The 15,087-nt window shown below is 47.8% G+C and overlaps 1 protein-coding gene and 1 non-coding gene across 2 annotated transcripts in view; both read left to right on the top strand.

The window, feature by feature from the left end:
• The window catches only part of SPTLC1 (serine palmitoyltransferase long chain base subunit 1), a 55,447-nt gene that overhangs the window by 16,472 nt on the left and 23,888 nt on the right, over nt 1-15,087 (top strand). Inside the window, exons 5-6 of the mRNA XM_058695866.1 lie at nt 133-205; nt 8,394-8,526. Of these exons, the coding sequence (XP_058551849.1) occupies nt 133-205; nt 8,394-8,526 (206 nt within the window). The remainder of the gene's footprint in view (nt 1-132; nt 206-8,393; nt 8,527-15,087) is intronic.
• On the top strand, nt 12,555-12,661 carry LOC131492237 (U6 spliceosomal RNA). Its single transcript, XR_009251947.1, has one exon. It is a non-coding gene; the product is annotated as a U6 spliceosomal RNA (small nuclear RNA).

The following is a 15,087-nucleotide window of genomic DNA, read 5'->3' on the forward strand; positions in this document are numbered from 1 at the left end:
GGCCACGGTTCTAAGAAAGGAAGCAAAGTTGGGGGGGGGGAGGGTTGCCATGTGGGTTGAAGAATAGGATATGTCAGTTTTGAACTCTGAAAGATACGTTATTAAAACCTGATTTTTCTTACATGCACGAAGGCAGCGGCTTTGGTGTCCTTGAGGAAGTACGGCGTGGGGACCTGCGGGCCTAGAGGGTTTTACGGCACATTCGGTATGTTTCTGCCCTCTCTTCCAAACTACTGCTTTTTTTTTTTTTTTTTTTTATGTTTATGTTTATTTTTGAGAGAGAGTGCATGTGAGCAGGGGAGGGGCAAAGAGAGAAGGAGACAGAAGATCTGAAGCAGGCTTTGTGCTGACAGAGAGCCTGACGCGGGGCTCGAACTCATGAACCGCGAGATCATGACCCGAGCGGAAGTTGCATGCTTAACCAACTGAGCCACCCAGGCACCTCCAAACTGCTGCTTTTAAGAATTGACTCGATCTGATTTCAAAGCTCCTTGGGAAAGATATCCTGGATTCGTTGTGACATTGGGTGGATGAGTGCTGTCCGTGTTTGGCATCGTGGCGGGAGGGGCCCTGGTCTGAGACTGAGCGTCGCTCACCGAGAAAAGACACAGGTGCCTTAGGTGCACCGTCTCCCGGAGGGCGAGGCCCACGCTGCTGCTGCTGCTGGGTGTGCCCCGAGAGACCCAGTTTGTGTCTGTGTGTGTGACGGCAGGTGGCTCCGCTCTTCATAGTCGCGCAGGAACCTGGTTCTTCCTCGTCGTCTTCCTCCAGTGCTGGGGGGCACCGAGCTCGTCCGCCTGGCTGAAGTCGCGCCACAGGTGTGGGGGAGGGGTGCGTGCAGCGGTCCCTTCGAGGCAGGTGGGGCGTCGCGTGTCACTGCCACACTCCAGTGTGGCACAGAACCTAGGTGAGGCCTCGCCGTGGAGGGGCTGGGACACGCCTCCAGCCGGGCAGCCTCCTCGTTACATAATTGTTCAAATGAAGATGTTACTGGAAATAATTTCCTGGCGTAGCAGCGTCAGCGTGTGGGGAAGACAGCCGGGAAATCTCCTCCGTCTTCTATTTGTACTTCCATTTCTAGGCCTTCGTGTGGTTTTTTTTCACTTAAACAATTAGGTGTTTTTATTTAAGGGAACACCTTTATTCCTTAGCTAGCTTAGAAGTTAAATGATTTTTATTGGAAACAGACAACAGAGCTGGTGTCCGAGCATCTTGAGCTGGAAAAGATCTGAAAAATCTTTTATTCCAGCATTGCGGCCATTTAGAAGCAGCATACAAAGTTCAGAGAGGCTGCCTGACTTCCTGACAGTCACACAGCTCGTTAATTTCAGCCTTATGGCCAGAAACCCAAGTATCCTGACTGCGAGTCCTTATGGGAAGATCAGAGACATCAAGAGCGCAGATCAGCCTCCCTCTTTGCCCCAGTCTAGTGCAAACACGGTTGGTTTGCTTGGTTTTTATTGGTAGGGAATTATTTCCTAGAGATATAGTATTAGAAAACTAGAAAAGGCATTTTTTATGGGGTTGTTTGCTGTTATCTGATCAACAGTATTTTCTATGATTTGCTTGCTGGGGTAAAAAAAAAAAAAATAGTTTTCTTACAAGCTTCTCTTTCTTGTGGATTTTATTTGCACGTGTGGCCTTGGCCCCTGCTTCGGAGTTCATTTCAGAGGATAGATAGCAGATTTAATGCCAAATCAAGTCACGAAAAAAAAATGTTTCAGCTTTTCAAAACCAGTTTTTCCAGAGCTGGTAGAATAGCCCAGTCAGCTTTCTGTTTGGATCACCTAGTAGGTTGTCACGTGCTCCCAAACGTGAGGTCTGTAGTGGATGGTTTGTAAGTTAATATTCTTGATTGAATAATTCAGCCCATGCTATAAACTTCAGAAGGTTTATATAGAGAGTCAAAGGCTTCTCCCCGCCATTGCCTCTACCCCAGAGAAGACAGCTGCTGTCAGTAGTTAGCTGCTTGTTCATTCTTCCAGAGACCTGTTTCGGCAAATGCAAACCCCTTCCGTACACACATTTCCCCAAACAAATGGTGGCATACCCCGCACGTGCTCCGTGCCTCGCAGTTGGAGTGATTTTGTTGGAACTTTAAACTGGATTTGGATTTTCAGGGGTCTGAGTGGGTCCCCAGGGGCAGAGTAATGAGCACATCTGTGTGTCACCCCCTCTGTACTGTGCGTCCTCGGCCGGGTCTCCCGGGTCGTAACTAGCGGAAGGTTCGGACGGACGGCGGCGTCAGTGTGGAGGCTGGAGGCGGGCTGGCAGGGCTTGCGGTGTGATGGCCTTGTAACAGGACCCGGGTTCTAGCGCGCTGTCCTTCTGGTAAGCTGATGTCGTTCCTCCTTCACAGGCGCCCGCGCCTGTCACTTCTGTTCTTTCTCGTGTGGCTATTGTCCACGTTTTCACGTTCTGGTTTTCCGACAGGATAGTTTGTATGTCATTATTATTTTTTTAAATTTTATTTTAGAGAGAGAGCATGAGTGGGAGAGTGGGGGAGAGAGAGAGATTGAGAATCCCCAGCCACATGCTCAGCATGGAGCCCGACACAGGGCTTGATCCCATGGCCCTGGGATCGTGACCTAAGCCGAAATCAAGAGTTGGACACTTACCTGAATGAGCCACCCAGATGTCCCTGACAGTATGTTTTTTATATTTTTCCTTATTCTGGAAGGAGTTGCTTATATTACAGTTATATTAAATTACCTTGAAATTTCAGTGTTGGGTAAGATCAGAGAAGGTACTTAAGGTAAGTGAAGGCTAAATTTTAAATCTCTAGAATAAACCTCCACAAGTAAGTTATTCTGAATATTTATGGTATGTTTGCCCTTTGCTCTCTCCAACAAAGCAAACTGAGGACCCCTTTCCTCTCATTTGAAGTTGCTTGTGCGCCCCTGCGGCTGAAGGCCTCTTTCCCTGGGCCCCCAGAAAGTTATTTTTAATTTCATCCTTTTTTTCCCCCTGGAAATAACACATTCAGATGTCTGTTTTTAAAGATGAAAATACTGGGGCGCCTGGGTGGCGCAGTCGGTTAAGCGTCCGACTTCAGCCAGGTCACGATCTCGCGGTCCGTGAGTTCGAGCCCCGCGTCAGGCTCTGGGCCGATGGCTCGGAGCCTGGAGCCTGTTTCCGATTCTGTGTCTCCCTCTCTCTCTGCCCCTCCCCCGTTCATGCTCTGTCTCTCTCTGTCCCAAAAATAAATAAAAAATGTTGAAAAAAAAAATTAAAAAAAAAAAAAAAAAAAAAAAAGATGAAAATACTTCTTTGTTGAGCTCTTTTCTCAGTTTTTCAAAAATAAACGTAAATCACTTGTAAATCTCCTTTATGTTATAAATTATAATTTTCTTTTTAATGTTATATTCTTTTTAATTATTATATCATAGTAACATATTAGATGATTAATACAGAAAAAAAAATCAACAACAGAAAAAATCAAACATACAAATCAAACATCATCTAGTTTTTTAGGCTGGATGTTGTCCTGCCTCTGGCAAGTGGTACTCAGCAAGTTCTTATCATCCTAAGGACCAGTGATGACAAGTCTCCCCACCTTCCCCTTTATTGTTTGAATGTGTGTTTGAGAACAGAGCCAGTGGATTTGTCAGGTTGTAGAGTGTACATCCCTTCCTCTAGGGCTGATGAGGTCCCCTGCACTCTGATGCTTTCTCTTATCCAACTTCTCTGTTTGTTTTCTTTGAATAGGCTCAGATCTCATTGGCCTGAGGTTTATCGCTGGTTTCCCAGAATCTGCTTTGCATATACAATGCTTGCTTGGCTCTTTGCTCTTCAACTAAATCAAAACACAATTAGTGGCAGCGTTTCATGGCGAGGGATAATTGTGTTCTAGAGCCAGTCGTAAACAAGTAAATCGTTCGTTTATTTTTCAAAATATTTTCTTGCTTTGTTTCAAAGCCGTCAGCTGAACCCTGACTGCATGTTTTATCAGGAAGAAGACTTGGTCATAAAATTCCTACATCTGCCACTTCTTTTTAGCAGCCGGTCTGGGATTGATTGTTTTTGCAGTGTAGGAGGGGAACGATCCTTGTTTGCACAGCTTAGAACATTTTGGTAAGAATCACAGAAGATACTGCATGTGAAAACATTGTGGAAAACGTTCAGCACTGTATTTATGTTGTAATGAGTGCATAACTGATATTATTTGTACTTTTAAGAAAAGTCCAAGTCTCGAGGGATTAAAAAAAAAAAAAAAAACAGTGTGAAGCACAAAAGTATAGAAGCCTTAAGAAAAAATGTAGTTGTTTTTAAACTGTTCTAAAGTTGACTGTTTTATAGTCTTTCCTTTGGAAAACAACCCAGAAAGCTGTTCTAGCTCTTATTAGAATAAAACAGGGGATCCTGTATAATTGGAAAACAGAAAAGTGCCTGTAACGTGATAGTTCTTAAACATCCGGGGTTTGGACAACTCAAGTAGAAGAGTGTAACTGCTTTTTTCTTTTTAAAAGGAAGCCTCTTTTTATTCTACGAATACTGGTTTAGCTGTACAAGCGCTTAAACGGCTTATCGGTTTTTCCATGCCAGGCCTTCTCCTGAGTGTTCATGGGCCGTGACTCGTGGTTCTGGTAACGATCTTTTGAGGCAGGTCCGACTGTGACCTGTTTGACAGAGGAGGGCTGGAGAGGCACGGGGCAGTGTCAGGCCTGCCCTGGGTCCCCACCTGGGGAGAGGCGGGAGGCCAGAGCCGGAGCCCCCTGGGAGGACTGCTGCGGCCAGGCCCCACCCTGGGTGCCAGGCATCCTGTCCCGGCCCTGCGCCCCATCTCTAGGTTTCTGGTTCCGGGGCAGGTGCTAGAAAGGGCAGCGGGCGCGGGGAGGGCCCACGGGCTCTCTGGGCACCCGCCTCCGTGGTCTTCCCCACCGCGCTGGTTCCTAGCGGCGAAGCAGAGGATGTGCGCTTCGTCGCGCTCCTTGTAAACCGGTGGCACCAGCGGGTGGACTGGATCGTCCGCACGGAGGACAGACGTCGGGAGCGGGAGAGCACGGCCCTTTTCCTGTTTGCTGCCTCCCCTCCCTGTGTCTCACGGCGTAGCTGTCACACATCAAGGGCAGCTGTCCGTACCCACCTGTCACAAAACCTGCTTTGCAAGGCTGCCAGCGGCAAAAACCCAGTGTCTTTAGGTACCCGGAGGAAAAGGCCGGTCTTTTTCAAACTTTTGGGAAAGACGAGAATCAGTAAGTCATTGACTTCTTGTGGAGAATTTTCTTAACCACATTACGGCAGTGACATAAAAACGGTCATGAGTATACACAGCGTTTTCTACCATACAGTTTTCATCAGCTGGGGTAACTAACTCTTAGAGCCCTGAAAGTAAGCCAAGATTGTTTTACTTTCTCGTCGCTAATCGGTGAAAAAAAATGAGCCATTTAAAGTGGAGTCTACAGAATGATTTATGGTCCTTTTTGTAGTTGGCAAAAACGTTTGTGTCCATAGCATGTTTTTTCCCTTTGAAATGGACCTGGTGGGTGAGAGCAGTTCACTGTGGCTCGGCTTATCCATCTGCTAAATGGGGACGATGTGGGGCAGACTTGGGATTCGTCGGAGGCCTCCTGCGGGGACCCGCCCTGTTCTGATCAGAAGTGGGGGTGGCGGGGACTTGCCTGCAGGGCAGGAGCCACAGCTCTAGGGATGAGGGAGGCGTCCGCGCTCCGCATGGCGGGGGGGGCCTGTTCTCGAGCGTTTGGCCGCCTGCCTCTCTCTTGTCCGATTGAGAGATCCCACTGGCAGCGTCTCGTCGCGGGCGGCGCCAGGGTCAGGGTCGTGTCCTCGGACCCTGGTGTGGACGTCACAGACCTTGTGCTTGAAGAGCTCAGCACCCTGTCGATACCATTTCGATCAAATGGGAGGTGGTCTTCTTAATGTTACTGTAAGATTCCACGCTGACTGGCTGAACGTTCATGTCGTGGAATGTCTGCTCTATCGAATGGCGGTAACCTTTTGGTAATGGAAATCAGATGGCCCTTCGTGTGCTTTTTGTGACAGGCCCTGTGGGGGTACGTTTTACCTGCAAATAGGAAGAAGCGGGTTTCGTTTTTTTGTCATCACTTGAGTGGAGCGGGAGAGACCGTTCGTGTTCACAGTTCGGTAGCATCGTCTAAGAAGCACGTGCATCCGGGGGCTTCAGTTTATTTTCTTCTCTGGGTACTGCTCCATTCTCGAATTCCTCACTCTGCATCTCTGGCCGTCAAATTGGGGTTTGGTGGGGGGCACCTGTGTCCTGCCATCCCCTCACTCAGTAGCTGGCTTCCACCCCATCCCTCATCCCCAGCCCAGCGTTCTTGGTCTTCAGTCCGAAATCACGGCGCGTGTGTGGTACTGGTGAGTACAGAGGGGGCTGAGGGCGCGAACCTTCTGCCCCAGGCGTGGAGCTCCCCTGTGCCAGCCGCACCCTGCCTCTCCTGGAGGTGTCGCTTTGTCAGGTGCCAGAAACCCTGTATTTCTCCCCGATCCTGTGCTCGTCAGACCACCTGTCTTTATGTGATAGTCACTGCATTTTTTTTTTTTTAACGTTTATTTATTTTTGAGACAGAGAGAGACAGAGTATGAACAGGGGAGGGTCAGAGAGAGAGAGGGAGACACAGAAACAGAAGCAGGCTCCAGGCTCCGAGCTGTCAGCACAGAGCCTGATGCGGGGCTCGAACTCACGGACCGCGAGATCATGACCTGAGCCGAAGTCGGATGCTTAACCGACTGAGCCACCCAGGCGCCCCAGTCACTGCATGTTTGATAAACGAATGAGAAGATTATTGGACACCCCCCGTCTTTTAAAAATATAACCCGTGGTGAAGTTGAAACTTCTTTCATTCTTAATTTTCTTTGACTAATTAAAAAGCATCACAATAAGGTTAGTGTGTCCCTAATCGACCAGTGAGTGGGTTTACAGATTTGAGACACTTTATTCATATGTGCCAAGAAGTTGATTCCGTATTTCTTACAGCTACACTAACTTAGCTCACTTATTCCTGTCTGGAAGGTGGTGGAAGCCTTACCCTGACCATTGACTGTGTGTCTTTTCCCTTACGGTGGGAGTATTCAGTCCGGTCAGGCTTGAACCCGCTAGGGTAAATCCTGTCTGGCGGGTCTCAGTCGCTCAGGCTTCGTGTCTCCCCGCTTCTCACGTGTCTCTGTGGGGCACCCCTCCTACTCCCTGCTCTCCGGGAGACCCGTGGTCGGTGGAGGGCAGGCCCCTGGAGTGATGCTCCCCGCACGCGGCCTTGACATGGTCTGGGATAGCTCTGTCGGGCCATCCGCCCTCTGCGGCACCCTCGCCGGGACCCGTCTGGATCCCCCGCCACTGCCCGGAGTGCCAGGTCCCCTGAGCCATGTGCCAGTGTTCCCCTTCGTGGCCTCTCAGTCTGCCTTTACTACCTCCGATTTCCCTTTCTCGAAACCCTGAAGCTCCGGGGCTGGCGGGCCTGGCCGCATGCTTCCTGTAGCACTCCTGTGCTTACACGGGGCACGCGGCGGGACTGATTCCTTCTCCAGACCTGGGTCCTGCTGTAGTTAAAAGAGCTAAAGGAAGTTTGAAAAGTCCTCTTCTCTCCCAGCTAATGCCTCATTTGGGGGCCCCAGGGCAAAGCTGGTCAGTGCACCGTTGCTTCTAGACCTCGCTGGGCCCTCCATGCCGGGGCCTTCAGCCTCGTGGCAGGGCCAGGGAAGGTGAGCGGCCCTAAGAAGCAGGGCAGGGAGGAGAGAGGTACCAGTGTAGCGAGCGCAGTCTGTTCCCACCTTAACCAACATTCTTCTCTAGCGGCTCCTATAGAACACCGTGTTTCTCTTTGTGCCATACGTTTGAAGTCCCCGGTCCGCTTAAATAGAAATCCAAACAGAAAAGTCAGTGCTGCGGAGTGATAGCAGGTGCACAGGGAAGTCCCAATAAGCTAGTAGACGAGGGGGCACCGCCTTGATTGGAGTACGTGGGTTCTTTGACGTTTCCTTTTTGAAGCTGGCTAACGCTTGTCCTGATGTCCGGCGTGTACCTTCTGCTAACATGCAAAAAAGGCTTTCGTAGATTCACGTGTCGCACATTGGTGAAGCCTCGGTGCGGTTGGCTGAGAGAAGTCAGAGCAGGTGGTCGCTGGGCCTCGAATCCCCGCGCTGGCTGACACAGAAGCGAAACCCAGTGCCGGAGCTGCCCCCCAGCACACTTCGGGGACAGAGGCATAGCTGATCCCATTCCGATTTCAGAAATCGTTTCGGCCCAGAGTTATCTAAACGGATCTCCCATCATTTATAACTCAGAAGCAGTTTCATTTTGCCCGTAAGGTGACGGTATCGTTAACGAGACTTAATAAACTGAACTTACTTTCTCTCCCTTCTGCTTAAAGAAGAGGAATTAGAAGGTGTCTTAACCATTTAACGTCTTGCTGTAGATGTGCACTTGGACCTGGAAGACCGCCTGGCAAAGTTTATGCAGACGGAAGAAGCCATTATCTACTCGTACGGATTTGCCACCATCGCCAGTGCTATTCCTGCGTACTCCAAGAGAGGGGACATTGTGTTTGTGTGAGTAACTTTTACCCACGTTTCTGGGCAGACTTCCTTTGGGAATGACGGTGATCTCCCGGAGGATGCCTTTGTTAGAGGTTTTCTGCCTGAGATAATCCTGACTTTTTATTGGGTAAAGAAATATATAGTAACTTCAGCGAGGTGATTGTACGGAATTGACGAGACTGTCCCTGTAAGGATGCCTAAAGCGTTTTTAATTATTGATTTTATTTATTGACGTCCACAAGGCCAAGCTTGCCACGGGTGAGGCCAGCGATCTCTCTTCTCTCTGCGGTTCGGTGACAGGACGGTAGTGTTCTTGAAGGGTCCGTGGTCTCCACCCACCTGGTTGCTCAAACTACTACTGCATTCAAGATTACCTTTCCAGGCTCATTTTGTACACTTTTCCTCAGGCATTCATGCTGTGGCCTTGTCAGCCTCCCGTGCTAGTGTCCTCTCACCACAGGGCCTTTGCACACGCCATTCCTGTGCCTAGAACATTGCCGCTCCTCTCTGCTCCTGCTCACCCTGCACATGCCTCGCCTCTGCGGGGAAGCCTTCCCCAGCCTCTCAGACCAGGCCGAGGCCTCCCGCCGCATGGGAGAAGATCCTGGAGCCAGAGGAGTCTGGTGTTTGTGTGATCCATGATCACGTGGGTACTCACACTGCCCCTCAGAGTCCCTGTGCTTCTCCGGCCCCCCCGCATGCACACGTGGGCACCCGCACCGCGCCCCCCGCCCCTCTTCCCCGTGGCCCTTCCAGCGGGGTGTACGAGTGCGTTGCCTCCCCTGGCGTTTGCCGTTCGTCGTGCTCGGTGAGCATCAGCTCGGTAAGCGAACAAACAGAAGTCGGAGCTTAGAAGAGGGTCCGAGTGACGAGGCTTCGGGGCCCAGCCTCCTGTGGCGCCTGCACCGCCCCGCGGCCTCTCCCTGGAGGGACTCACGCGGCGGCACTGGCCCTGCCCGGGCTCCCGGACAAGTGTGCCTTTCCTCCCCACAGCCTGTGGCAGCCGGGGCACCGGCCTGTGGCCGCGTCAGGGTGAGGGTTTCCCAACCTGACTGTGGAAGCAGGGGATTTATGAACGTCGTATCCGTAGTGAAAGAGTCAGACTCCTCACAACTTGAGAGCTGCCGATTTAAACCGTAGCCCTAGGTTTCTAGTAAAAGCCTAGTTGTGGCAAGTACGGTGTCATCCAGCCTCACTTTGAATCCTTTTGTGAATCCTAAGCCCCAAAAAAGCTGCAGCTGAACTTGTGGGATTCCTCCGTCACATCCCAAATCCTGTACTTTTCACGGCCGCCAAACCCAGGCTGCGTTCACGTCCAGCTGCCCTGCCCAGTGGCTTAGAGCTTCAGTTTCTAGTCAGTGAGGCAACTTAATGATTCTCCCATACATAAGGTCAAGTGTCTCTGTCTTCAAGTATTTCATAATTTCAAGTATTCTGCCCGGAATTCATTCGGAAGCAGGAACACTAGAAGCGGTGTTCAGTAAATTATTTGACAAAAATTGTTTTTGATAAATTCTTACGCGTAGATCATATGTCCAGGGCTGTATTTCTTCTTTTTAGTAAACGCTAATAAAGCTTTACCGGTAGTAGGCTCAGCACGGTGGCTGTTCACGTACTTAGGTCTGTGCCCGTCACTCTGCTGAGTCTGTGTGCACATTACTTCGTGTATCCATTTTTTATATATCTAAATGTTTTATTTTAGACAGAGAGAGAGTGTGTGCACATGAGCAGGAGAGAGGGGCGGAGGGGGGGAGGGAGGGAGAGGGAGAGAGAGACAGAGACAGAGAGAGAGAGAGAGAGAGAGAGAACCCCAAGCAGGCCGATGTGGGGCTCTATCCCTTGACCCTAGAGTCATGACCTGAGTTGAACTCTTAGAGTTGGACGCTCACTGACTGAGCCACCCAGGCTCCTCTCATGTACCCTGACGTAATCGTAGATTCACAGACACTTACGACAAATAATACGGAGATTCTGTGTGCCCTTTACTCGATCTCCCCCAGTGGTTACTTCACAGCTGGGATGTTGGGATTGAAAAAGTCAAGATACAGAGCATTTGCACCACCACAAGGGTCCCTCATGTCACCACACCCCTCACCCCCCACTTCTTGCCCCCTGGCAACCACTAATCTCTTCTCCCTTTCTGTAACGTTGTCTTTTCGAGACTGTTGTACAAGTGCAGTCATACGGTAGGTAGCGTTTGGGGATCGGCTTTTTTCACTCAGCGTTACTTCTCCAGAGACCCACCCACATCGCGTGGATCAGGAATTCATTCCTTTTGGTTACAGGGTCGTATCCTGTGGTACAGAGGCGCCGTAGTCGGCTGAACCACTTGCCTATTAGGACATCTCAGTTTCCAGTTTGGGGCTCTAACAGATAACGCTACTATGAACATTTCTGTACAGGTTTTTCTGGGAAAATGGGTTTCATTTCCCTGGGCTCTGTGCCTCCCGGTTCAGCTGCTGGGTCACGTGGTATTGCAGATTGAGTTTTGTAGGAAACTGCCAAACTTGTTTTCCAGGGTGGCCGTGCCATTTTACATTCCCATAGATAGTATATAAATGGTCAGGTTTCTCCACATCCTCGGAAGCATTTGGTATTGTCACTATTTTTTTTTTTTTTTAATTTTAGCCATTCTGACAAGTGTGTAGAGATACCTTACCGTGGTTTTAGTTTACATTTCCTTCCTTGATGGCTAGTGATGTTTACTTTTTTCAGACTTGAGTCTTGGCATCAGGAGACCGCTTCATAAAATCTATTGGGAAGTATTCCCTCTTGTATTTTCTGGAGGCATTATATAAGGTTGTTGTTAATTCCTTATTTGGTAGAATTCTCCAGTAAAACCAACTGGGCCCGGAGATTTAATTTTTGGAAGTATTTTAAATATGAAATCAATTGTTTAGTACTTACGAAGCTGGTCAAATTATCAGTGTCCCTTTGGTGAGTTGGGGTGGTTTGTGTTTTTCAAGGAATTGGTACATTTCTTCTCAGTCAGCAAATACATGTATGTCGCATTCTTCTTAATATATCCTTATTCTTCTAACGTCTGCAGAGCCTGAAGTGATGACCCATTTCATTCCTGTCTGGTCATCTGTCTACTCTCTTCCTAGGCAGTTTTGCTAGAGATGGTCCATTCTATTTATCTTTTCAAAGAATCAGCTCTTTGTCTTACTGACTTTTCTCTGTTGTCTTGTTCGTTTCAGCCCTGTCGATTTCTTGCATTACTTCCTGCCTTCTGCTCTCTTGGTTTCCTTTGCTCATCATCTAGGTTCTTCAGTTGGGAATTTTGATTGTTGACTTGAATCTTCCCTCTTTTCTGATACATTAGTGCTCTGCATTTCCCTCTCCAGTACTACTCTGGTCTTGCCCCACACATTCTGATGTGTTTATTTTCATTTTCATTGAGTTCAACGTATTTTATTTTACCTTAGACTCTCTGACCCACAAATTATTTAGAAGCTGTGTTTAGCTTCCAGGTGTTTGGAGATTTGAAATTTGTTGCAGTTTGTGTTATGACTCGTGATGTGGTCTATATAGGAATATGTTCCCCGGTCACTTGAGAATATTCTGCCGTTGCTCGGTGGACTATTTTATAAATAAATGCCAGTTAGATCCCATTAGTTGACGACGTTGTTGAGATCGGATCTAACCTTACCCGTGGTTTTCTGTATGGTAGTTCTACAGTTTTTGTGGTTGTGATTTGTCTATTTTTCCTTTCACTTTTATCACTGTTTGCTTCTCATCTTTTGTAGCTGTCGTTCGGCACGTATTCAAGATAAGTTTTCTTGGGTAATTGATCCTGGTTATCATTGTATAATGTTCTTCTTGGTCTCTGATCATTTTCCTCGTTCCAAAGTCTGATTTGAAAGATATTAACATAGACACTTCTGCTTTCTCTGGTGAATGTTTGCGTGGTGTATTTATCGTATGTAATATGTATACTTTCACTACGACATTATTATTGTATATTCTTTTATAGGCGGGATATTGTTGGGTCATGTTTAATAACACCCTGCCAGTCTCTCTTTAAATTGTGTATTTTGGTGCTCGCTTCGGCAGCACACGTACTAAAGTTGGAACGATACAGAGAGGATTAGCCCGGCCCCTGTGCTCGGAGGACACACACAGTCGTGAAGCGTTCCGTGTTTTTTATTAACGAGGGCACTTGTGATGTGCACCAGGCGTTAGATGTAAGTGATGGATCACAAAATTCTGTTCCTGAAGCCAATAGCACACTATATGTTAATTAACTTGAATTTTTTTTAAATCTTGTAAAGAAAAAAAAATTGTGTATTTTGGCCATTTACATTTAAAATCATTATTGCATTTCTTATGGCGTTTTATTTTTTGTTTCTTATTTGTTATCTTTTTTTTTGTCTGTTTTCTTTTTCCTTCTTTTCTGGGAGTTAAGTGAACGTGTTTTATTTAGAATTCCATTTTTACTTATCCATGGTGTTTTTGAGTGTTTCGCTCTGCATAGTTTTTGTTTGTTTGTTTTTAGTCATTGCTCTGAATATGACATTATGTACACACATAAGTTATCACATTGCCAGTCTCATCATTTTACCAGTTCAAGTAGAGAAACCGGTACCTTCCTTTACATTTCTCTGCTCCTTGTTTATAATATAATTGTTTTATATTTTTAATGTTATTTTTTTATTTATTTAGGGATAGAAAAAGAGAGGCAGAATCCCAAGCAGGCTCCACACTGTCAGTGCAGAGCCCAGTGTGGGGCTCGAACTCACGAATTGTGAGATCATGACCTGAGCCGAAATCAGGAGTCGGATTCTTAACTGACTGAGCCACCCAGGCGTCCCTTTAATGTAATTGCTAAAGTATTTCTGGTATATACATTGAAAGCCATATCAGACAGTGTTGTAATTTTTTTTATGTTTGTTTATTTATTTTGAGAGAGAGAGAGAGAGAGAGAGAGAGAGAGAGAGAGAAGGAGAGAACTAGTGGGAGAGGGGCAGAGAATGAGGGAGAGAGAGAATCCCAAGCAGGCTCCGCATTGTCAGCACAGAGCCCGACTTGGGGCTCCATCTCTCTGTCTGAGAAATCATAACCTGAGCTGAAGTCAAGAGCCAGACAGACACGCAACCCAACTGAGCCACCTAGGTGCCTCTGGACAGTGTTGTAATTTTTACTTAAATCATCCAAAATAATTTAGAAAACTTCAGGAGGGTGACAAAACCCTAGTGTGCTTGTTCATACTTTTTACTTAGTGTTCTTTCTTGCTTCATGATAATCTAAGATTCTTCCTTTTGTTTTCTTTACTTATTTTTTCTAGGTAGAGAACTTGCTTTAGCCATTCCTTTAGGGGAGGTCTGCTGGGGGCAGATTCTCTTAGTTGTCCTTCAACTGAGAAAGCCTTGATTTCCCCTTCAGTCCTGAAGGATATCTGTGCTTGTTACAGAGTTCTTGGTTGACAGCTCTCTTCTTCCAAGTACTTGGAATATATTTTGGCACTTTTTTCTGGTCTCCATGGTTTCTGATGAGAAATCTGTCGCTCTGTTATTTTTCTCTTCTATGTAAAGTGTCATTTTAGGGGGCTGCGTTCAAGACTTTTTCTTGGTCATCAGTTTTCAGAAGCTTTACTATAATCTTGGCGTTTATTTCTTTGGGTTTACCCATATGAATTTCGCTCAGCTTTTTTTATTTTAAATTTTCTTTTAATGTTTATTCATTTTTGAGAGAGAGACAGAGCAGAGACAGAGCATGAGTGGGGGAGGTTCAGAGAGGGAGACACAGAATCCGAAGCAGGCTCCAGGCTCCGGCTGTCAGCACGGAGCCCGACGCGGGGCTCGAACTCCTGGACCGCGAGTTCATGACCTGAGCCGAAGTCGGACGCACAACCGACTGAGCCCCCCAGGCGCCCCGCGCTCATCTTTTCCATAGGGTTCAGCTTCTTGCCAAATCTGCGTCCTTTGGGCCTCCCCTGACGCAGTGTGGCGTCTTTTGTCGTGGCCCCACGGGTCCCTGAGGCTTGCCCTCTCTCGTCCGTTTTCTCTGCGGTGTAGGTTTCCACGGCTTCGGTTGTTACATCTGTCAGTTCTCTGATTCTTTCCGCCACCCCTGCCGCCAGTCTGCGGCTGAGCCCACCCACTGTGCTCTTCTTGAGGTTGCTGTGTTTTCCAGTTCTAGTATCTCTGCGGGACTCCGCCTCCTGTTTCTTTGCCCAGGTTTCTGTTTTTCACTTGTTCCGAGCATGTTCGTGAGTGCTCATTGAAGCATTTTTGTCCTGACTGCTCTAAAATCGTCATCCCTGACATCTGTCCTCTCCGGATTGACGTTTGTTGATTGTTTTCTTTCGTTCTGTTTGAGATCTCCTGGTTCTTGGTATGGCAAGTGATACTTGAAACCAGGGCGATTTCATATTATGCTGTTACAGCCTGTGCTTTATTTAAACCTCATGTTTTAACGGGCTTTCTCTCCGTCAGTCTTCCAGTCGGGGCAGGGGGGCACTGCTGCCTCATCGCTGCCGGGTCCAAGTCCACGGTCCCCTTTCTGCCTCCATGGATGCCACAGTGGGGGCGTTTTCATTTCTGCTGGTGTTGGTGAGAGTCCTGCTTTCCC

This window comes from Neofelis nebulosa, chromosome 12 (genome assembly GCF_028018385.1).
Source record: "Neofelis nebulosa isolate mNeoNeb1 chromosome 12, mNeoNeb1.pri, whole genome shotgun sequence".
Lineage (NCBI taxonomy): Eukaryota > Metazoa > Chordata > Mammalia > Carnivora > Felidae > Neofelis > Neofelis nebulosa.